The 25,747-nt window shown below is 42.7% G+C and overlaps 1 protein-coding gene across 1 annotated transcript in view; it reads right to left on the reverse strand.

Moving 5' to 3' along the window:
• Window positions 1-25,747, reverse strand: part of LOC311237332 (glutathione hydrolase 5 proenzyme-like) — an 82,060-nt gene that overhangs the window by 37,708 nt on the left and 18,605 nt on the right. Inside the window, exons 2-3 of the mRNA XM_084325152.1 lie at window positions 7,165-7,292; window positions 5,028-5,123 (exon numbers count right to left, since the gene is read on the reverse strand). Coding sequence (XP_084181278.1) covers window positions 5,028-5,123; window positions 7,165-7,292 — 224 coding nt within the window. The remainder of the gene's footprint in view (window positions 1-5,027; window positions 5,124-7,164; window positions 7,293-25,747) is intronic.

Here is a 25,747-nt window from a genome sequence, read left to right on the forward strand (position 1 = left end):
ACGGTCTAAAGCCTACCGATTTAGAAGAAGAATAATATCATTGTTGCACTCTATCTTCTCTACTGCTTGACTCCAACCATCATTCATAAGCCAAAGAACTCATATGGTCCATATGATGCATCAGCTAAACTGTAGAAATCCAACTGCATCGATCCCTTTAGAATCAATACACTGTTGTAAAGTTTTAAATTGCTAATATTCAATTATTGCTCCCTGAATCACTACTATCACATTTCTGTACCTATTACATCACAATAGAGGCCTTTCACGGAATGTTTAGAATGCCCATTTGTCCTCCATGTTGGAAGAGACAATGTGTGTTTATATATGAGAAATATACCAAATAGATGTGATAATTGTGTGTCTTATTACTGGATCTGGTACAAGTCATAAGTCACAATAGAACAGTCATATGTTTTTCCAGTGTTTTACTTACTCTACACAGAATGTTTCTGCCAACTAGAATAGAATAGAATAGAATCTTTATTGTCATTGTTGGTACAACGAAATTTGGTTTAGAGCATCACCACTGGCATACAAACATACTGAATATAGCATATACATAATAATAATATCAATAATAACAATGTCCCAAGTGCAATAGTGCTAGTGCAATAAATAGTAAATAGTACAGTGACAGTCCAGTTGAGTTAATGGATGGAGGGGGGGCTTGAATAGTGTATAGTGTATAGTGCAGCAATGCAAGTCTGGTTCACAGTTATTGTTGTAATATAGAAGTGGGAGTTATGTCACCGGGGGTTGGGGATGGGGGGTGCAGGTGCAGGGGGGGGGGGGGGGGGCAAGTTGATTGTTGAGCAGCCTGACAGCCAGTGGATAGAGGCTGTTGGTCAGTCTGCTAGTACCGGACTGGATGGATCTGTACCTTCGACCAAAGGGCAGCAGTTGGAAAAGATGGTGTGCTGGGTGGTACTGGTCCTGTAGGATGTTATTCACACAACGTAGGCAGCGGGAGGTGAAGACTGTGGAGATATCTGGAAGGCTAGCTCCAGTGATCCTCCTCGCAGCCTTGACCACTCTGTGGAGGGCCTCCTTCTCTGCCCTGGTGCAGCTGGAGAACCACACCTGTAGTCCGTAGGTGAGCACACTCTCTAATGCGCAGTGGTAGAAGTTAGCCATCAGTCCCTGTGGGAGTTTTGCCCATTTAAGTTTCCGTAGATAGAAAAGGCGTTGCTGTGCTTTCCCCACAGCAGAGGTAATGTTGATCCCCCAGAACAGGTCATCAGTCATAGTCACGCCCAGAAACTTAAAATTTGAAACCCTCTCCACCTCCTCGCTTCCAATGAGGAGTGGAGAGTGGCTGAGGGCACCACTCCACTAGTCTCTCGACCTCCCTCCTGTATGAGGTCTCATCATTTCCTTTGATGAGGCCAAGTACTGTTGTGTCGTCTGCTAATTTAACTATGAGGTTAGATGGAGAGGAGGAGCAACTGTTGTGAGTGAAAAGTGTATAGAGAAGTGGGCTAAGCACACCACACACGCCTGAGGGGCCCGGTGCTAATGGGCAGGGTGGGGGAGATGTGCTTGCCAAGCCTAACATGTTGTGTGCGATTTGTTTGAAAGTCCAAGATCCAATTACATAGTGTGGTGTTCAGTCCAAGTTTGTGTAGTTTGCTGTGGAGCTTGTTGGGTAGAATAGTATTAAAAGCTGAACTAAAGTCAACAAAAAGGAGTCTTCCATATGTGTGCCTGTGCTCTAGATGTTTAAGCAGAGTGTGTAACACAATGGCATTAGCATCCTCTGTTGACCTGTTCTTCCGGTAGGCAAACTGGTTGTGGTCTAATGATGGCGGTATGGAGGCTTTAATGTGTTTCACGACCAGTCTCTCAAAGCATTTGCATGTCTGTAGTCGTTCAGGCCTGTGACTTTTGGTTTCTTGGGAACCGGGACTATTGTTGCTGCCTTGAGACATGCAGGGACCCAGGATGAGCCCAGAGACAGGTTGAAGATGGTGGTGAGAACTGGAGCTAGTTCAGCCGCCCAGTCCTTGAGCACCCGTCCCAGGACTCCATCAGGCCCCGCCGCCTTCCTTGTGTTGATATTACGTAGACTGAGTCTGACCTCATGAGTGCTCAGGACTAAGGTGGAACCGTCAGAGGGGAGAGGGGGCAACACCAGGTCCTTGTTGTCCCTGTCAAAACGTGAAGGGGGGCGCTGCCGTTGACAGGGGGGGATGTTCTTCCCTTGTAGTCCGATATAGCCCTGACACCCTCCCATACCTGCCAGGGGTTTGAGGCGCTGTTGAAGTTATATTCGGTGTCATCCAGGGTTTGACATTTGGAAAGACACGGATATGCTTCCAAGATGTAACAATGTCTACACAGAAAGTGATGTAATCGAGCACTGAGAGAGAGAAAATATTCAGAGACCTACGTGTCAACACTCCCAGGCCACCGAAAATGTCTCAGTCTGTGGTGCTGAAGCAGTCCTGGAGCCTAGGGATGGCGTCCTCAGGCCAAATCCTGACAGACCTGGCTTTGGGTCTGCTGGATCAGATTTTTGGTGTATACCAAGGGTGCAGGAGGAGCAACACATGATCTGAGAGAACTAGGTGGGGGGTACACCGTGTTTCTATAAGCATGGGCTATGTTGGTATAAACCTGATCAAGTGTGTTTCTCCCTCTGGTGGCACATTTCACATTTCGGTGGAAAGAGTGAAGTACAGTCTTTAGGTCGGCATGATTGAAATCCCCTGCCGCAATAAAGATCATACTGTCGGGATGTGCCCCCAGGCATTTGCTTACAGTGTCCTGTAGCCCAGCTAACGCTAGCTTAGCATTGGCATCCGGTGGTATGTAAACAGCACAGATGAAAACAGAAGAGAATTCTCTCTGTAAGTAAAACGGTCTGCATTTTAGCAGCAAAAATTCCACATCGGGGCAACAATGTTTATCAACCACTGTGACATTGGTACACCACAAGTCATTAATAATATAGATGCACAGACCTCCTCCTATCTTCTTACCTGAGTCCACCGTTCTATCGGCTCGGTAGGCAGTGCACACAAACATTCCGTGCAATTTAGGTCAATTTAGAACAAATTCTTATTTACAATGACAGCCTGGTAAGAGGACAAATGGTCATCTTGAAGGGTGACAGGGAAATAAATAATATAAAATAGAAAAGAGACAGATGATACATCACAAAGGCAAGGGCAATTATTAAAACACACAACAAACAAGCAAATAAAATTACAAGGTACTATATGTACTAACTACATGAAGCAGAAACCAGAGTCAAATTACAGTTCAAAGGTTGGGTGGCATTAAATCAACTATGGTCAAAAGATCATATTTGATGATGCCTGGATTCTTTTCATGAAGAATGGGAATCATATTGCTACATAGAAACATGCCAATAAAAGGTAATTCACATGAATGACAACTTTATTTAACAGATTGCAGAATGGGTACAATACAGTACGGCTCAATACACGCAATTGTTAACACATTCGGGGCCATTGGGATTAGACGGGGCCCACTCTATACGGCCAGCATATCAAAACAAATTGTGCGTGAGGCTGTTTGTAGAGCTAAATCTATACTTTATATTGTTATATATATCTGTCCATTCTCATTGTCAATTGACACTATAAACCGTCCTTTCAATATGCCTTAAATAAAAAGAAATTCATCAATACGTTCCCATTTTATAGCGTCGTGAATATGAACGTTATAGCAGGATGTTCTGGGGTATTTCCTGGAACACGAGATACAGGGCGCTAAGCTAATAACGTTAAATCAAATGGCGTTTCGGCTATAGACAAGCTAGAGCTAAAACTCAAAATGCATATTGTCGGTATCATGGTCCACCATGAATGCATGAAAGGGGGGGGGGCGGGGGACGTAGTTTCTGATTATTGATTACCAATAACGGCATTAGCCTCAGTAGCCTTATTCGCTGACCGGGTGGATGGCTATGAGAGCAAGGCCCGATCGGGCTGTAATTGACGTCAAATCCCTCTTACCTGTGGCCGGTTGGATCCCAAAAAGGATTTCCCAGTTATCGATCGCCATCTGGTAGATCCATATGTCCATTGGCTGATGATATATTCCTTTACTGCATACTGAATTCAGCGTCCCAAAAACTATTCCAGGCCATCGGCTACACGCATAGCTTTAGGCTAACAGAAAAGTCCATTCATACTAAAAAAAATAAAAACACCGGTCTGTAACAGGGAACACTGCATTATCGAGACAGCACCCCTACGAGGATCTGGCCGGTAATGCACTTTTCCGAATTCCAAGAGTAGGGTAAATCAGCAGTGCCGCTCGGTGACATTGAGTAGTATATTACCATGGAATAAAAGCCAAAACAACCTTACCGCGTATATATACGTGGTTGGCTGTCAAGCGTTGGATCCGAAACATATACGTGGTTGGCCCAGAATGTGTTAAGGGGATGCAGACCAGAGAAAGACGTTTGTCTTGTTTACATCAGGGTCCCCCATTTTCAATTCATAGTGACATTTATGACATATAACATACATGACATACAGGTATATAGTACTGTTACATTTGTGACATATACGATATGCAAATATACAGTACTGTTACCCAGAGATCCTAACAGAAAATATATACATAATGGGGAGGAGACTGTACATTATGAGGGGGTGGGTGGGTGGGAGAAAATATATACATATGGTGGGGAGAAAATATATACATATGGTGGGGAGGAGACTATTAGGACGGGGGAGGGTTGGACATTTACGGTGGCCAGTTTCGATTAAAGTCTACCATTCATTTGTGTTTAGAAAAAAATATATATTTTCACTGTAGATGTTAGGGTTAGCTTTATGGGGTTGCTTGTAATTATAAGGGTGGTTCTGTGTAGCTCAATGTGTAGAGTATGGCACAAACACGGCCAGGGTTAGGGGTTCCAATCCCTGTGTAACTCAATGGACATAGCATAGCACTAACTATATATAAATGCAGTACATTTACTAACACTGCCAGGGTTAGGGTATCCATTCCCTGTGTAGCTCAGTGAGTATCAAAAGCCCTACCTGGGACCAGTCCAAATGAGGTGGGACAGTGTTTGAGCAGGTCAGGGGGGAAGGCCTTTGGGACGGTCTCTCTGGAGCTGAACACCTTAACCTGGCCTGGAACAAATCACAGACGGAAGTCAGGCTATACAACTGACCAACTGACCAACAGTCACTACAGATACAGTAGATGACCTTAAAGGGACAGTTCAGATGGTTGGAACCCTGCCCCTATTTCTCACTTACCAAAGTAATTTCTCAACATAATCCACGCTGTTCCTCATATTAACTCTGGATAGTTGTCTGTACAAACTGATTGAGGCTTACTGAAATCTAATTTGTGTGACTGTGGAGTAAATTTCATTGAGCCTCAGTCAGCTTCTACAGACAGGAACTTGACCCCATTGACTTTGTATTGGTTTGTGGCTAACTATGTGGAGGTAGTATGAGGAACAGAATTTATTGTGCTGAGAAAGGACTGATCAACATCATCATTGTTAAGTAAGAAATAGGGCTAGCGTTCCCAAAATCTGAACTATCCCTAAGCAAGTTAAAGATAGATACATAGATACATACATATATATAAATACATACACATATATACATACAGATATACATACATAAATACATACATAGATACATATATACGTAGATAGATACTGTAGGTAAACTTTTTTTTTACCAAATAAATGAGAAACATGTTTAAATCAGCAATGCCTCCCCTCTTGCTGTACCAAAAGCTTGAGAATAACTGAAAAGTTGGATTATTTTTAGGCTATATATCTTATGTTGATGTATGGTATTTTTGGAGTGTTAAATAAAAATAAAAATAAAAAACAACGTATACCGAACCGAACCGAAAACCGTAAACCTAAAACCGTGATACAAACCGAACCGTCGATTTTGTGAACCGTTCCACCCCTAATAGATACATACATTATACATACCGGTAGGTAGGTAGGTAGGTAGGTAGGTAGGTAGGTAGGTAGGTAGGTAGGTAGGTAGGTAGGTAGGTAGGTAGGTAGGTAGGTAGGTAGGTAGGTAGGTAGGTAGGTAGGTAGGTAGGTAGGTAGGTAGGTAGGTAGGTAGGTAGGTAGGTAGGTAGGTAGGTAGGTAGGTAGGTAGGTAGGTAGGTAGGTAGGTAGGTAGGTAGGTAGGTAGGTAGGTAGGTAGGTAGGTAGGTAGGTAGGTAGGTAGGTAGGTAGGTAGGTAGGTAGGTAGGTAGGTAGGTAGGTAGGTAGGTAGGTAGGTAGGTAGGTAGGTAGGTAGGTAGGTAGGTAGGTAGGTAGATAGATAGATAGATAGATAGATAGATAGATAGATAGATAGATAGATAGATAGATAGATAGATAGATAGATAGATAGATAGAGAGATAGAGAGATAGAGAGAGAGAGAGAGAGAGAGAGAGAGAGAGAGAGACAGTCAGACAGACAGACAGACAGACAGACAGACAGACAGACAGACAGACAGACAGACAGACATACATACATACATACATACATACATACATACATACATACATACATACATACATACATACATACATACATACATACATACATACATACATACATACATACATACATACATACATTACATACATATACTGTGTCATATGTTCTGAGGGAGTACACACACACAATGTGTGATTACTCTAGGGGAGTGTTAATTAAACTATGGGTCGCAACCGGAAATCGTGAGGTCGCGATCATGTTTCTTTTGGGTCTCCATGTGACAAGAGTAATAGTGAATTTGAATACCCGCAGGGTAAGACTAAATTCATTCAATTTGGGTCCTTTAAGAACCCTGGCTCTATAGCAGTGGTTATCAACGTGGGGCCCAGGGAATTAATTCTGCACATATGCTTATAATTCACATACAGTATGATACCTCACAATTCACTTACGTGTATTCATGCAAACTGATTATTACGATATCTCTGTTGTTGTTGTTGTTGTTGTTGTTGTTGTTGTTGTTGTTGTTGTTGTTGTTGTTGTTGTTGTTGTTGTTGTTATTGTTGTTGTTGATGCTGTTGTTCATCATCATTATGCTAACATAGCACTTTTTCTAAAAACAAAGGACTTTACGGGAGTCCCTAAAACCAATGCATAGTAGTAGTATTATATAAAGAAATGTATATAAAGAATAAAATATCACCTGTTTTATCCTTTATAGTGAATATGGCTCCTCCTCCCAGGCCCATACTCTGTGGGTTGATCACAGAGGTGCACAGAAGAGCTGCAATGGCGCCATCTACTGCTGAGCCTCCCTGCTGCAACATGTCTCTAGAGATAGAAACATAGGTTTAGCCAGTCAGCCAGTCAGCCAGCCAACCAGCCAGGAAGTGGTTAGGTCATAAAGTTAGGTAGGCAATTTGTCAGTTCACTCACTTCCAATACACATACACACACACACACACACACACACGCACGCACGCACGCAAGCACGCACGCACACACACACACACACACACACACACACACACACACACGTCAGTGACGTCACACACACACACACACACACATATTCACACACACACGCACAATGTGTATGTGTATCGTGTAGTGTGCATTGATGTCATATTTCTGTGGAACAGATGGTTTCTAGTATCAATGTTTGACACATCGCTTCCAGGCATTAAACCACACACCAACACACACCAACACACACCAACACACACTGACCAACTCCCTCCAGGCCTCTGACATATTCACTGGAAGCTTAGGGGAACTAGGGATATTTAGGGGAAGATAGTAGGTCAACAGTAGATACCACATATAAGTGGTATTCATCATATGAAAGCCGAGAACCTAATGATTGAATTGAGATGCAGCTCAGTACTGTGTGTCAAGTCATAAATCTGTAATAAACTTTGTATATTGGTTAGGCGCCCATTCAAATTTTGAAAGTTTAGTGTATACGGGCATAGAACATTATGATGGAAGTGTATGATGTCCATTCCCATACTCTTTCTGGGTTGGTGCCATTTTTTTTACTGATTTGGTGCAAAATGTAATCATTAAGACCTTGAAGAACACAATAGAAATGTTCATTTTTTTTTCTCCGCGATTTGATGGCAAGCACTACTGTTCTAGCACCTATAGCATCCCCCATATTATACATAGACATAAGAAAGTCATACATATTTTTCAAACACATCATTTAATGACCATTGACAGTTATATTTGTTTTGCAGATATGTGCCACCACCACTTAAACAATGTGTGTCATTCTGCATCTAATGCTAGAGAGACCAGAGCATCGTTCTGTAGGGATAATATTAGAGACCAGAGCATCATTCTGCATATAATGCTAGAGAGACCAGAGAATCATTCTGCATCTAATGCTAGAGACCAGAGCATCATTCTGCAGGGATAATGCTAGATTGATTGATTGATTGAAAACTTTATTAACAGATTGCAGAATGGGTACAGTATAGTACAGCTCAATACATACAATTGTTAAGGGGATGCAGACCAGAGAAAGACTTTCGTCTTGTTTACATCAGGGTCCCCCATTTTCAATTAATCGTAACATATATGACATACAGATAGACAGTACTGCTACATCTATACATTTATGACATACCAGATTTGCAAATACAGTACTGTTTGTGATACGAAAAGAGTCCAGAGAAAAAGTATATACATTTGACGTAGAAACTGTACATTGGAGGAGGTTGGCTAGGTGGGGGGGGGGGGGGGGTGGGGGGTGGGGGGTACTGTACATTGGAGGTGGTTGGGTGGGGGGGGGGGGGGGGGTTGGGTAGGAGTGGGGGGGAGGTTGGGTAGGAGGGGTGGGTGGGGGACACTACAACTGTACAAGCAAAACTGTACATTGGAATATTGACAAGACCATACTTGGTAATTTTTACTGTACATTGGAGGGGGTTGTGTTAGGACATTTACAGGGGCCAGTTTCGAATTGCAGTCTCCCGTAGGTGTTTTTTGAGTGTTTTTGAAAGTGGGTAGTGATTCACATTCCTTTACAGCTTTGGGTAGGGCGTTCCACATTGATGTGGCATAATTGCGAAACGTGTTTAGTCTCTTGTTTGAGCCGAATCTGGGTTTAACATGATTTGTGGAGCTCCCTCTGGTGTTGTGATCGTGGTATTCACTGACCTTTGGGAAGTATTTTGACATGTACATGGGTACCTTGGTCGTGTAGTGTATCTTGTAGACCAGGCCCATTGCAAGTTGCTGTACTCTGTCGTCTACTCTAAGTCATCCTAGGTTGTCAAAGTGGGCAGGGGTGAGGTGGGTTCTAGGAGTAAGGTCAAGCAGTAGTCTGACCAGTTTGTTTTGAGATGTTTGTAATTTTGTTTTTAGCGCTAGAGACCAGAGCATCTTTCTGTATCTAATGCTAGATAGACCAGAGCCTCATTCTGCATATAATGCTAGAGACCAGAGCATCTTTATGTATCTAATGCTAGAGAGACCAGAGCATCTTTCTGTATCTAATGCTAAAGAGACCAGAGCATCATTCTACAGGGATAATAGAGAGACCAGAGCATCATTCTACAGGGATAATGCTAGAGAGACCAGAGCATCATTCTACAGGGATAATAGAGAGACCAGAGCATCATTCTACAGGGATAATAGAGAGACCAGAGCATCATTCTACAGGGATAATGCTAGAGAGACCAGAGCATCATTCTGCAGGGATAATGCTAGAGAGACCAGAGCATCATTCTACAGGGATAATTCTAGAGAGACCAGAGCATCATTCTACAGGGATAATGCTAGAGACCAGAGCATCATTCTACAGGGATAATGCTAGAGAGACCAGGGCATCATTCTACAGGGATAATAGAGACCAGAGCATCATTCTACAGGGATAATGCTAGAGAGACCAGAGCAGCATTCTACAGGGATCATTCTAGAGAGACCAGAGCATCATTCTACAGGGATAATGCTAGAGAGACCAGAGCATCATTCTACAGGGATAATGCTAGAGAGACCAGAGCATCATTCTACAGGGATAATGCTAGAGAGACCAGAGCATCATTCTACAGGGATAATGCTAGAGAGACCAGAGCATCATTCTGCAGGCATAATGCACAATGTTGTTTTTATTGGATTCTATTATATGTTGTACTACTGTATTGCACATCGTTGCGGGCAAGACCACCCGCATTTCATTGTATACTTGTATGCTGTGACAAATAAAACTCTTGACTTGACTAGAGAGACCAGAGCATATTTTGACATGTACATGGGTACCTTGGTCGTGTAGTGTATCTTGTAGACCAGGCCCATTGCAAGTTGCTGTACTCTGTCGTCTACTCTAAGTCATCCTAGGTTGTCAAAGTGGGCAGGGGTGAGGTGGGTTCTAGGAGTAAGGTCAAGCAGTAGTCTGACCAGTTTGTTTTGAGATGTTTGTAATTTTGTTTTTAGCGCTAGAGACCAGAGCATCTTTCTGTATCTAATGCTAGATAGACCAGAGCCTCATTCTGCATATAATGCTAGAGACCAGAGCATCTTTATGTATCTAATGCTAGAGAGACCAGAGCATCTTTCTGTATCTAATGCTAAAGAGACCAGAGCATCATTCTACAGGGATAATAGAGAGACCAGAGCATCATTCTACAGGGATAATGCTAGAGAGACCAGAGCATCATTCTACAGGGATAATAGAGAGACCAGAGCATCATTCTACAGGGATAATAGAGAGACCAGAGCATCATTCTACAGGGATAATGCTAGAGAGACCAGAGCATCATTCTGCAGGGATAATGCTAGAGAGACCAGAGCATCATTCTACAGGGATAATTCTAGAGAGACCAGAGCATCATTCTACAGGGATAATGCTAGAGACCAGAGCATCATTCTACAGGGATAATGCTAGAGAGACCAGAGCATCATTCTACAGGGATAATAGAGACCAGAGCATCATTCTACAGGGATAATGCTAGAGAGACCAGAGCAGCATTCTACAGGGATCATTCTAGAGAGACCAGAGCATCATTCTACAGGGATAATGCTAGAGAGACCAGAGCATCATTCTACAGGGATAATGCTAGAGAGACCAGAGCATCATTCTACAGGGATAATGCTAGAGAGACCAGAGCATCATTCTGCAGGCATAATGCACAATGTTGTTTTTATTGGATTCTATTATATGTTGTACTACTGTATTGCACATCGTTGCGGGCAAGACCACCCGCATTTCATTGTATACTTGTATGCTGTGACAAATAAAACTCTTGACTTGACTAGAGAGACCAGAGCATCATTCTACAGGGATAATGCTAGAGAGACCAGAGCATCAGTCAGAGGTGACTGCTCAGCGCATTTTAGGAAAGCATTTTCAGTCAGAGCAGCAGGTAAATAGAACTCAATTCCCACCCTCATCAAAGAAGCACAAGCTTCAGTATTTTCAAAGCAACACTTAAAACATGGCTCAAGACAAACCATTCATGTGATCACTGATCTAAACCTGTATATGGAAGCAACTGTTTTTTTTATTAGTTTTTTGTATTCTATTTATTTTTGGGATTTCTGTATTTTTCACCCATCCCAATTTAGTCATTATGCCAATTCCCTTCCTGATCGTTACGTGCATTGCCCCACTGTTGGCCTGGGGAGGGTGTAGAACTACCTCCTCTGATACATGTGGAGTCGCCAGCCGCTTCTTTTCACCTGACAGCGAGGAGTTTCACTGGGGGAACGTAACACGTGCAGAGGTTCATGCTATTTCCCCCAGATCCCCTCCCTGCTGAACAGGCGCCCCGACCGACCAGTAGGAGTCGCAGTTTACAATGACCAGGACACGTAAAGATTTTGCCCAACCCACTTTCAGTTCCGCGTTCGGGATCCGCAATCTGATTGGCCACTGACGTTTCTCTCAGCGCCAATCGTGTTACGCCTAGTTCTGCCTCTAACAGCCTGCTAGCTAGCTAACGTTAGGGTTAGGGTTACGCCCAGGGCACACAGCACGCGAATGAACACGGACGGACGGACGGGCGGCTGCCGCTTCACTTCCGCTCCCATGTTAACGGACGTTACTGTGCACACTGGCCGCAAGCGGGAGCGCGCCTCGTGGGCGGCTCGCGGGCGGCAAGCTATCTTTTCCGCTTTGGTTGGATAGACGAGGCGGCGCGGCTGCTCCCCACGCCGCCTCGTCTATGCTCTTCAAGTGTTGAGGTGTGTCTGGCCAGGCGCGTGATCCCGCTAGGAACCCGTGCGTGAAATTTGTGCGCGTTGTATGTGCCCGGGCCGTTAGGGTTAGTTCTGCTGTTAGAGGCAGAACTAGGCATAACGCGATTGGCGCTGGGAGAAACGTCAGTGGCCAATCAGATCGCGGATCCCGAACGCGGAACTGAAAGTGGGTTGGGCAAAATCTTTACGGGACCAGGACACACACCCCACCCGCTACCACTGCCAATTGTGTTAGTAAGGACGACTGACTATCTAGTCTAGCTGACTATCAAGAACACATTCTTATTTAAACAGCCTAGCTGACTATCAAGAACACATTAGTATTTAACCAGCCTAGCTGACTAGCAAGAACACATTCTTATTTAAACAGCCTAGCTGACTATCAAGAACACATTAGTATTTAAACAGCCTAGCTGACTAGCAAGAACACATTCTTATTTAAACAGCCTAGCTGACTATCAAGAACACATTAGTATTTAACCAGCCTAGCTGCCTAGCAAGAACACATTCTTATTTAAACAGCCTAGCTGACTTGCAAGAACACATTCTTATTTAAACAGCCTAGCTGACTAGTAAGAACCCATTCTTATTTAAACAGCCTAGCTGACTAGTAAGAACACATTCTTATTTAAACAGCCTAGCTGACTAGCAAGAACACATTCTTATTTACCCATTCTCTGCCGGAGCTTATATCCATCCTTGTAGCCTCTCTGCCAGCTCTATGTGTCTATGGAGATGTTCACCTTCTTTGCAGGGCTATAACTTTTTAAATTGTATTGCTAAATTGACATTACTATGGCCCATTCAACATCAATTATCTATCATTCAGGATGTAGTTAGGAACGTTTTACTTTTTCATTCACACATTCATACAATAATACGGTCTAGAGTATAAATATGTTTTTATCGTTTTCTGCAGTATTTCATAGAACGTGAGATATAGCCATAAATGCATATATTAGATCATCAAATGCAGTTTGATACCGATCGACGCCAGATAAAAAAATTCAACTGTACATGATCCTAGACGTGTTGACTGATCATCTGCGGTTGACCGGAGGGGGGGGGGGGGGTCGTTTATAATTCCGTGGCCGACGTTAAATCATTTATGTAGTATGGGTGATATATAGATCAGAGCAGTTTGTATCGAAAATGGAAAAGAAAAACGCTGAAACTCACCCCAGTCTCCTCTTACCGTTGGGTGATGAGCGTGGAGCAAAAAGATCGCTATTATGGGATGTTGATCTATGCAGTTCCGGTTTGTATAATACTAATATACGTCCAATCATGTTGTTTATTGAGTTATGGCAACGGATCGATATGCACGGTGTCTGGATAGAGTCCCGCGAGCGATAGCGAGTGGCCGGACGGAATAGGGGACGGACTAAGCACTTCCGGCCACTTCCGGTTTTGGCAACTCGCCGATCGGCCACCAGGTGGCGGTATTGAAGCGTTGCAGAGTTGAGCGGAGTCCTACAACACCAGCAAAGACTCCGTGGGTGAAATGTGAATACCATGACAAAAATATATATTGATCTCAAAGACGCCGTAACCCGTCATTGGCAGATTACGCATGGCGAGGAATGACGTGTAAACACGTCATCGGCGGAGAAAGGGTTAAACAGTTTTTATGTTTAAATTTTTTTATGTGTTTATGTCTTCCATCGAGGACCACCTTGGAAATAAGTGTTTTAATGAATGCTTTTAGATGATATCCTCAGGAAAACAAATCGGTCATGCTAATTTGTTTTTATGATGTGTCCAAATCAAAATCAAAGAAGAATCGACACTGGAAACATGATCTCTTTCCTTAGATTGTGATGTTTATTTTCATAAACATAGACTTGTACAAGATGGAAACAGTTTGAAAGTCTTTGAAGAAACTAAATTCATTATTCGAATGATCTCTCCTGTTATCCACTCGGTGGTTGTTGCGGCCTAGATGTTAGCCGAAGCCTTTCCTGTTAGCCGAAGCTAGCTCTTCGTGGCGTTCTCCTTCCCCATCCTCCAGCTGAGGAAGGTGGAGGGATTTCTGCTGTCTCCCTGTCAACGCGTCTGCTTGTCTGACTAGTCTCCCGGAAGAACCCACAGCTTAATGTCTTCAAGTCTATCTATCTCTCGCGATGTCGAACTCTCTCTCTCTCTCTGCTGTGGCTCGTTACTATAGCAACGTCTCTCTCTCTCTCTCTCTCTCTCTCTCTCTCTCTCTCTCTCTCTCTCTCTCTGATGACCTCGGCCCACCAGCCCTGCGTCTTATCTGCTCCCCAGCGTCTTATATCTCTCCTCGGCCCCTGTCTGTAACTCCCAGTCTCCCTGTCGGTCCTGAGTGGAACACACACACACACGAGATGTCTGCTGTCATCTATAGATATTAGGGTTAGCAGCATATTGGGGCGTTCACTGCCTTGCTCAAGGGCACCTCAACAGTAGAAGAACAAACATTTCAAAATTATGTTCTCATCACGGGTTGGATTATCCAACTCAGTCACACGAGATGAAGTCATATCTAGGATTCTAGGTCTACTGTAATGATCTGAATGGGCCTATTCATTATTAGCTCAGCAGCAGTCGTGCCTATTATTCGTTTTTTTTTTTTTGTATTGCTTTATTGGACAGACCGGCAGAGAGGAAGGATAGGAGAAGGTATTGGGGGAGGACATTCGGCAAAGGTGGCCGGGTCCACGAGTCGAACCCGAGACGGCCACGTTGCACTGCAGTGCGTTACGTGGTGCGCCACTCTGGCACCCAGTCATGCCTATTATTGATGGAAAAAGGTCAAGAGTTTGAGAGCAGAGTTTAAAATTAATGAAGTATCTTTCCCTTGTCAAGCATAACGCTATGTCCACACAGACAGCATGACGGCTGCCTCGCTGAACTGCATGCCGACAACGTGATCAACAGAGCAGTCTTATTTAACCAGGCTAGTTGTCTAAGAGCACAGTCTTATTTAACCAGGCTAGTTGTCTAAGAGCACAGTCTTATTTAACCAGGCTAGTTGACTAAGAGCACAGTCTTATTTAACCAGGCTAGCTGACTAAGAGCACAGTCTTATTTAACCAGGCTAGTTGACTAAGAGCAGTCTTATTTAACCAGGCTAGTTGACTAAGAGCACAGTCGTATTAACTAGAGATGTTCCGATACCATTTGTTCCTTCCCAATCCGATTCCGATACCTAAGCTTTGGGTATCGGCCGATACCGATACTGATCCGATACCAGTGCATACATAATTTTATATTTTTATAAATTATAAAAAATTAAAAGATAAAATGTGATCGGGTATCACAGTAGCTAAAAAACTGATCGCATCACGTTGGTTTCAACCGGAAAAAATGTGCCGGAAAGTGTGGTTTCTTACATATCTCGATGTGATATATCAAGAAATATCTACAGCAAGAATTCTGGGGCTCAATGAATCCAAAATGTCAATGTGGTTAGAAGTGGTGGAGAGAATAAAAGCTAGCCTATAATGGTGGTGTCTGGTTAGGAGTGAGGGATAATGGAGGTACTATCCAAGAGGGGGTCCGGGAGGGGGGGGTTTGAGCTGGAGCATATGTGTGTAGGGTTTTAGAAAATAGGTATTAGGGGTATATTATATACTAACATTTATATAATTGTAACTTCGCTGGATATACACTGTATACGGTTAAAATGTTATTATTGACTATTTTTGTTTTATCCTGTTTCTGTACTTGCATATATTTTAACCACCTTTACTGAAAGTTTCATTATACATTGTGTGTTGAGTACTGACTTTTAATAAGTTTTGTTTTGCAATAATAAAAAAAATTAAAAAAAAAAAAAAAAAAAAAAAAAAAGAAAAAAAGATAAAATGTATACAGCTACTGTTTTATATACTGTTTTTTAGTAATAACTATAAAGTAATGGTATTTATTCAACAACAGGTGATTGTATAGATTAGTATTTAGGGCTGACCTTCAAATTTTTTTACCTTTGGGGCCGAGCTTCGATTTTAATTCGAAGCTTCGAATTAAAAAATATTTTTTAATTATTATTATTATTATAATTTTTTTAATATTTTTTTTTAATATATATATTTTTTTTTTATCTTATGTTGTGGGACTTGTACAGCACTTTGGTAAACTTTGTTGTTTTTAAATGTGCTCTATAAATAAAGTGGATTGGATTAATGAATTAAGTAGCCCCTTTCGTGACTGTGACACAGCCAACACGGCTGTGTGATTTAATTCAAGGTGGATCGCTGTTGTCGTTTGAACAACTTCAGATTTCATGGGAACTACCAATCCCCCAAATCAAGAATGTTTAAGATGAATGAAGTAAGATTTTGATTATTTGAAATATGGCCTGTGTAGACTAAACTATGCACAGAATTATGTCAGTCTACAAGGTCCGGATTCTACATGGTCCGGCAATGTAGACCTTGTAGACTCCACTACAGACCAATTATCAGTGAATGTTCATGCATTTTTAAGAAGGGCTACTTCCACAAAAAAACAAAGAACTCACCAAAACATCTCAGTAGCACCTTATCTAAATGTTCTATTTCATATATGGAGATTCATATTTATTTATGTATTGCATGCATTTCTACATTTTATTTCCTATTTTGTTTATTCATCCCAGTATCTTTCTTTCTTATGTGTGGAATTCTACAAGGCATTTACATTCACATTTACATTTAGTCATTTAGCTGACGCTTTTATCCAAAGCGACTTACAAGTTCTGTACGACAGGTCATCAGGAAGGATACAACTCTATCAGCTGAGTAACAATATTCATCAAAGTGTTGCGTGTTACAGTGTAGGTTAGTTTATTAGGACAAGTGCATGACAGTAAGGTTAGTTAGGGTTAGATTTTTTTAATTTTATTTCAGATAATGGTTGAAGAAGTGCGTCTTTAGTCGACGGCGAAAGATTGGACGGGATTCGGCTGTCCTAACTGGGGTGGGTAGTTCATTCCACCATTGTGGGGCAAGGACTGAGAATAGGCGTGTAGGTGGTGTATATGTGTTTGAGGATGATATCCTTCAAACAGGCAATAGTGATGATATAATTTGGGCAGTGCTGAGCTGGGTTACTTTCCTCCAGTGTATTTGTCCCCCGGCCCCACCCAATGGCCCCATGCACACACACACACACACACACACACACACACACACACACACACACACACACCGAAGTAAAAATAAAAAATAAAAATAAAATTGAAAAGAAAAATTGATTTTTTATTTTTTATTTTTTTAACTTCGATTTTTTTTTTAATGTTCGAAGCTTGTGCCATCGAACGAAGCTTCGAAGTATTTAAGACAGCCCTATTAGTATTAGTATCAGTAATTGAAAACTATCTCAATGAGTTCACCCACGGAAAAATTGTTGGCACATTAGTTTCACACGGACATTATTCGTTGCTGCACTTGCTTCCACAAGGCTCCGTTTAAGTAGCAGAGGATCTGTTGTGATTTTTGCACAATAAATATTCAACATTCTCTTTTGAGACTCCGCCTCAGACTCTTATCATTTGGCACTAAAAGCTAAACATTGTCACCGATATGGCTGTCCGCAACATGTCATTAATTGTGTACGCGAGGTGGTCGATCACTGACGACGTTAACGTGAGCTAGGTTAGCTAGCATGAGCTACCGGCAATGTTCCCCCTAAGGTGCGCCCGTGCGCGCGCGCACATGGCAAAATGCTCCCGCGCACATCTGAGATCTGTCGCGCACAGAAGCGTTTGTGTAAAATATGCATGTAGTTAAATTGACTGGCGCGTTGCACCGAATACTACGGTAACCTGTTGTGTGTGACGTCACCAAGAGAAGCCTCGCTTTCAGTGCTTTGTGGGCGTCGCTACTGCGCGCTCACACAGACACACAAAACAGATGAGGAAGTGGACAGATCCGACCAGCATCACTGGCTCCTCCAATGCCAACGCGAAAATGTACATTACAGATTAACTCCAGAGAAAATTCCCAAGTTATCGTCCCGGTCGAGACTAATTGGAAGCGGAGTGCAACGCGTGCAAAGCTTGACCATATGTTTCTGTGTCTAATAAAAGTGGTGGCGATCTCAAAGCTCACATGGACACAGAAAAACATTACAAACAAAGCAGTGCAAGGCGAGAGTTTGATGGCAAAGTTGACCGAATTGATTGAAGTATGCAGCTATACAGAGGGAGAAAGAAAATAATTGAAAACTATTTTGATGCCTTAAAATGATGTTTTGGTTTGCTTGTTATGATACAATCATTCTAAGGATTATGTGTGTAATAAATTAGTTTAGTACACTAATTGCAACAAATCTGAAACTGCATAGTGCACTTTTAAATTAGTATCTTTGTGAGGTTACTGTTTTATAATTTACATTACATTGAAAAGATACAAAGATATATTTTTTAAGCTGGATTTTCTAATACAGAAGAAGTATTATTTAGAACATTGCTTCATATTTTTCTTGTTGTTTATTTTGTCCAGTAAGACTTGAAAATATATATTATTTTGTCATAGGTTGATTTAGTTATTTTCTTGAGATTTGTCACATAGATTACTTTAGGCATAATACAGCATGTTGAGTAACTTTGGTTATAGAGAGATATTATTTTGTTATATAAAATAATATAAACAATAATTGTATATCCATACAGAGGAGGCATACTTTAAATATATTATAATGATAAGGCATCTTTGAGTAAACTTTGATTAAGTATCTTGAGGCTGAAGGCAGAGTGTCCTCTTAAAAAAAAATCACAATATGGTCACCCTTGAAGTCGCATTATAATTCACTAAAATAATGACGAGTCAGCCTCCTAAAAAGACAAAAGTTAGTGACGCGACTCACACCGCCGCCGCCAAAGTAAGGATTTTGCTCTTTATCGTCAATCAATGGTCAAATAAATATTTGATTAAGGAATATAATATGCCTTTTTGTATTATTTCTCTGTGTATCAGCAAAATGTATATATTTTTATGTTAGACATTGAGGGAAATTAAGATTCTCAGATTTTTTACAAACCGCCGCTTATCAACTAACCAGTTAATCGGCAGGTGACGTATGTTGCTCAGTAGTTGCTGATGTCTGCTCAGGAGGTTTGAGTGTTTGCTCAGACCGAAAAAAAATTAGAGGGAACATTGGCTACCGGTAGATGGAAAGACTAACTTTACTGGTGAAAATGTGATATACGTTGGAATACTCCTTTGCCAACTTGCTGTACTTTGCTTGCAGGTCTGCAGCCATTATTGCTGGATTATGAATAGCCCCAACTTTAGCCAAGGTAACGTTAAAGCTAAACCTTTAACGTTAGTTAACGCTAGCTTTCGGTTAGCTGTTCAATGCTAATAACACCACCAAGCGAACGCATCAGAGCTCCCCGTCAACACCGCTCTGTAGGGAGGATGGCATTTAAGAAAGTATCTCAAGTTCAAGTTCAAGTTCTTTAATAGTTGTCATACAGAAGTACAGAATACTTTCATACAAAATGCTTCTTACTGTTACGCTCCAGAGACTGTGCTAGACAAGATAGTATCAAATAACATAATAACATAATATAGCATGAATTTAGAAGAAGAAAATGAGGTCACAGGCTTGGATTTTTTGGGTACAGGGATAATAGTGGACTTCTTCAGGCAGGTGGGGATGACAGCCTGTTCTAAGGACAGGTTAAATATGTCAGTGAATACTGGGGCCAGTTGGTCGGCACAGACTTTTAGGACGCGGCCGGGGATGCCGTCTGGACCTGCTGCCTTCCTGATATTCACTTTTTTAAAGGTCCGCCTCACCTCATGCTCTGTTACCCTGAACACTGCGCCTCCATCAGCAGCCGACCCCCCCCCCCCCATTGCCGAGGCTTGTGAGCTGGTGTTGTTATTACCAGCATCAAACCTTGCATAGAAGGTATTGAGGTCATTTGCTAAGGAGATGTCACTGTTCAGTTTGAGGGAGGCGCCTTTGTAGTCTGTCATCGTTTTGAGCCCCTGCCACATAGCTCTAGAGTCAGCTTGTTCAAACTGGAGTTCAATTTTATCCCTGTAGCGTCGTTTGGCCTCTGACACAGTCCTCCTTACGTTGTATCGCGCCACCTTGTGGTCATTCATGTTGCCTGCCTCTAGGCCGTCGTTGTATGCTTTGGTGCGCTCTCTCAGAGCTTCACGGACGGATTTGTCTACCCAGGGTTTTTGATTTGGGTAAACTTTCATTTTGGTAGTGGGGATTGTTTCTTTCACCCTAGTACAAACATAGTCCAGCACTGTCTCCGTGTAGGCATTAATGTTATCTGTGTCGCGGAACACATTCCAGTCTGTGTTGTGAAACACTGACCGGATCGTATCCTCTGACGTCACATCCCATTTCTGCTGTTAAAATGACAAACAGCATTGACACTTTAATTCACGGTCGGTTAAAAACACGTTTGTTTTATAATGCTCACTCAGTAAACCGCAGTGTTGTTGATAAATTACGTCATATGGTATCGGAGCGCAGAATTAGAGGGTACTCGCCGATACCAGCATTTTAGGCAGTATCGGCGGCATTTCCGATACTGGTATCGGTATCGGAACACCTCTAGTATTAACCAGGCTAGTTGACTAAGAGCCCAGTCTCAGACTAAGAGCACAGTCTTATTTAACCAGGCTAGTTGACTAAGAGCAGTCTTATTTAACCAGGCTAGCTGACTAAGAGCACAGTCTTATTTAACCAGGCTAGTTGACTAAGAGCAGTCTTATTTAACCAGGCTAGTTGACTAAGAGCACAGGCGTATTTAACCAGGCTAGTAAAACAGGTAGTAAAAACAACACAAGCTGTGTAAACAAATAAGTCAATATAATTTACTATCTAACTAACTGAAATATACAGTATTCACAGTGTCACATAAGGTGCAGTATGCATAAGGTAGTGTTATAATTTACTGTCTAACTAACTGAAATATACAGTATTCACAGTATCACAGTATTCACATAAGGTGCAGTATTCACATAAGATGCAGTATGCATAGGGTGGTGTTATTGTCCTCCTTGGGTTCCTATTAGTTCTAGTTGGATGTCTGGCAGCAGTCCCTGCCCACTGTTGTGGAGCCTGATGGCCGCTGGTATGAAGGACTGTCCGAGGCGGTTAGTTGAGTGTCAGGGGGGTATGAGTCTGTGGCTGAACGTGCTTCTCATCTTGACTAGCTCGTCGTAGAGGGGGTGGGAGGGATTCTCCAGGATAGCAGCCAGCTTCCTTCTCATCCCCCTCTCTGCCATCACCTCTAGTCTGACCAGCTCGACTCCCACCACGGAGCTAGCCTTCCTCACCTATATAGGAGCTAGCCTTCCTCCTAATAGCGCCTTTCAAGAAACCCAAGGACACTTTACAGGCAACTAAAAAAGACACATAAGGAATAAACAAAATAAATAATAATAACAATATATGACAGGGAGATGACTAGAGGCCATATGCCTTTGTGAACAGGTGGGCTTTCAGGCTGTCTTGAAGGAGTTCAAGTATGTGGCAAAGCGGATCTCAGCCGGGAGAGAGTTCCAGAGGGTGGGGGCTGCCACGCTGAAGGTCCCCAAAAGTTTGTAGTCGGTGTGAAGGATGGAGAGCAGATCCATGTCAGAAGATCACAGCCTCCGGGAGGAAGGGGTGTAAGTGTGGAGGAGGTCAGATAGGCTTTTTTTTTGCGACAAAGGCGTGGATGGATTTGTAGGTAAGGACGAGGATCTTATATGATAGACAGGACTTGACCGGGAGCCAGTGGAGGTGGATGAGGGTGAGGGGTGATGTGCAGCCAGGGCTTGGTGTGGGTGAGAACCCTGACAGCTGAGTTCTGCACATACTGGAGCCTGTCCAGGGTGTTACTGGGTACCCCAGACAGGAATCCAGTGTTGAAGGCTTCAGAGAGGTTGTGGAGGATGCTGATGTGTGTGAGTCAGCGGGAGTGAGAAGGTTGTTGGTGATTTTGATGAGGGCGTGCATTGGTCTGGCAGATTGAAGAGGTTCAAAGAGCTGTGTTGATGGATTTGGGCGGCAACCGCTCTTTCCAGGATTTTGCTGAGGAAAGGAAGGTTGGAGATCAGCCGGAGGTGGTTGAGGTTGTTCCAGATCTGTTTTTTGAGGGTGAGTATTTTGGAAATGTTTTATTTTATTTTTTTATACTTTATTGTGTCAAAGAAAATCATTTTACATTTAGGTATAGTATGTGTACCCACATACACATACACAACTGCACCTGTCCATACTTACATACGTACATACACACACAAATGTACATACGCATATTCCAAATCTTGAAATTTTTAATTTTTTTTTACCCATCACCCATACAAAAAACAAGAGACAAAAACACAAACAAAGGGGCGAGCACCAGCATAGATCCCGGACCGGCACACATCCAACATCCATCCCTACCCGTCCCCACACACACACACAAGAAAAACAACAAACAACAACAACAATAATAACAGCAAACAAATAAGAAATTAATAGAAAAAGGAAACCAACCAAAAAACTAAAAAAATTTATAAAATAATAATAATAATAATAATAATAATAATAATAAGTAAAAAGGCTTGAATTTTCATTGTAGGTATAGCTGTAGGCCCAAGGGGTGTTCCCCAACAATTGATCAGTAGATCATCACTGTTTCATGTTACTTAAAATCTTCCTTAAAGACTGATCTGTCTGTCATCTAGTACCCCTCCATAGTTTAAAGAGACCCCATCTTTTTCCCAGCATATTTTCATTCTTATTGATTTTGTAGGTTACCTTTTCCATACTATATATGTCCTCTACAGTTTCTAACCATTTGTTTACTTTCGGGGGTTCAAGTTTTTTCCAAGCTCTTCCAAGCTCTTCCAAGCTGGAGCTCTCAAAATAAAAATAAAAAGGTATAGTTCTTCTTTTTGTAGGTTTTTGGGGCGTGTTCCTAAGAGTATATCATGTTTTTCTATACCCACTTCCTCAAACATCTGTTCCATTATGTCTAAAATATCTGACCAATATAGTGACCAGTCTAGCCACTAGGAGCCTCCACAGGGAAGAAGGAAGAAAGACAGCATGGGCAGGTGTGCAGCAGAGAGAGTGACACCCTGAGGCCTGGAAGAAGTCCAGGAACTTGGAGCAGAGGCCAGGGGCACCTGAGAGTTGGGGGGCATTAAGGGGGCATAGTTGCTGGTTTATGGTGGAATACAGTAGTCAAGTTGTCCACAGTTAGGGCATAGAAAAAGATTATGCTTCAGATAAGCCTCTGAGAAACCTGAATCAATCACACACACACATACAAACACTTGACCTCCATGCCAAATTTCAGCCTCCTGGGGCAGAAGCTGAGGCATTTTAGTAGGTGTGTGTGTGTGTGTGTGTGTGTGTGTGTGTGTGTGTGTGTGTGTGTGTGTGTGTGTGTGTGTGTGTGTGTGTGTGTGTGTGTGTGTGTGTGTGTGTGTGTGTGTGTGTGTGTGTGTGTGTGTGTGTGTGTATGTGAGAGTGCATTCAATTCTGTATGTGTGTATACAGTATGTGTGCATAGGGCTGCCGCGGTATTGATTTTTTCCTTACCACACAAATTTGCGAAGCTATTGAAACCGCCACGGTAACCAAAAAAAAGAAAAGTTTGAATGCATTTTTTTTTTTTTTTTTAGTAGTCTATTCTTTATAGCATATAGCCTGCCTCTAGTCTAAATGTCTATCTTTAGAGGATGACTTTGCAGCATGAATATTGTTTGGGATTCGGCAAGCATGCATTCGTTATTGAAAGTGAAACACAGACAACATAGGCTACTGAACAGTGAACACTGTTTATTGACACTTGCAGTGAGGTACAACGTGAGGCTCTCTCGAGGTAGACGGTGGACGGGTCTGTTGAGGAGCTGAGGCGCGCGCCTCTCTCCCCTTCCCGTCGACCAAGAGTGAATACCTGTAGTCCCCAGGGCTCTGTCCCGAGACTCCCGACCGGTGTCCGGATCCCCCCCGAAAGGATGGGTAAGCCGCGGCCGGGGAAGACCGGGCGAGCCCGACTTAACGAGAACCATAAAACCTGAGCGCGGTGTGGCTTCAGCCCCTCGCGCGCCGCCGCGGTTCCCAACTCCCCTCTCCCTCAAGGGGAGAGGCGGGGGGGATTCGAAGTCTCCCCTCTGGTCGTGCGCCGTTCATTCGGTGTCGCGGGCAGGGGTTGTAGCGCCCGGCGGTTACCCCCCCCCCCGACCCTTTCTTCTTCTTCTTCTTCTTCTTCTTCTTCTTCTTCTTCTTCTTCTTCTTCTTCTTCTTCTTCTTCTTCTTCTTCTTCTTCTTCTTCTTCTTCTTCTTCTTCTTCTTCTTCTTCTTCTTCTTCTTCTTCTTCTTCTTCTTCTTCTTATTATTATTATTATAAAAAACAGCGGTGATGCGGTATTCAGCTTAACTCTGCGGTGGGCGTGATGTAACAGCGATACCGCGGTAATGCGGTAACCGCGGCAGCTCTATGTGTGCATATGAACAAGGCTCTAGATGTGTGTGTGCTTGCATGTGTATGTGTTTCATGTGTACATATGTGTGTGTGAAAAGTTATGTGTGTGTGTGTGTCTGTGTGAGTGTGTGTCTGTGTGAGTGTGTGTCTGTGTGAGTGTGTGTGTGTGTGTGTGTGTGTGTGTGTGTGTGTGTGTGTGTGTGTGTGTGTGTGTGTGTGTGTGTGTGTGTGTGTGTGTGTAGGTGTGTGTGTGTGTGTGTGTGTGTGTGTGTGTGTGTGTGTGTGTGTGTGTGTGTGTGTGTGTGTGTGTGTGTGTGTGTGTGTGTGTGTGTGTGTGTGTGTGTGTGTGTGACTTCAGATCTCCCGACATTTTCCTATTTTTAAAGAACAATGGAAGGAAACAGGACAAGGACACCATCGTCGGATTTGGTGCAATTAGCTCAAATAGCTCAACATGGATAAAAACCGGTGGAGCAAAAAAGAAAAGAAAAAAAAGGATAGAAGGAAGTGTTACTTCAGGAGAATTTACCAAGTCGCTTCTCTCAAGCTTTTTGAAAAGTCAGCTCCCTATGGACTGAGAAAATCAGGCCGGGAAATATAGTGTGAAACATAGCACCAGTCAGGCCACTTTTTAAGCATGGGAAGAATTCTTTTTTCTGCAGGCCATTTAGCAGATTAGGTCTGAGCTTGCTGAGAGGTCCTGCTGAGAGGTCCTGCTGAGAGGTCCTGCTGAGAGGTCCACCAACTCATCATCACTATCACGCCGTCGCAACTAGAATCACTGGCCTGACTGAAAAACAAACAAAACACGCTCTTGGTGTCTCTGCTTTACATCGTGAGTACTACTGAGTATAAAGATAGTCCTCATAAATCTACTCTGTCTCTATGTGGTACATTGTGAGTATTACTAAGTATAAAGATACTTCTCCTAACTCTACTCTGTGTCTGTCTGCACTACACTGAGAGGACTACTGGGTATAAAGATACTCCTCATAAATCTGCTCTGTGTCTGTCAACAGTACACTGTGAGGACTACTCAGTATAAAGTTACTCCTCAGTATTCTTTCTCTGTCTGTCACCACATGAGTTTGTGTTGCTGTTTTCTTTTATACTCCATGTTTAAACATGGTGCAGTTACATCTCACGGCCACAAGGTGCCAGTCTTCCATAGAGCAGCTGATACAGAGATCAG

Source organism: Notolepis coatsorum (assembly GCF_963971535.1).
Source record: "Notolepis coatsorum genome assembly, chromosome: 11".
NCBI classification, from domain to species: Eukaryota; Metazoa; Chordata; class Actinopteri; order Aulopiformes; family Paralepididae; genus Notolepis; species Notolepis coatsorum.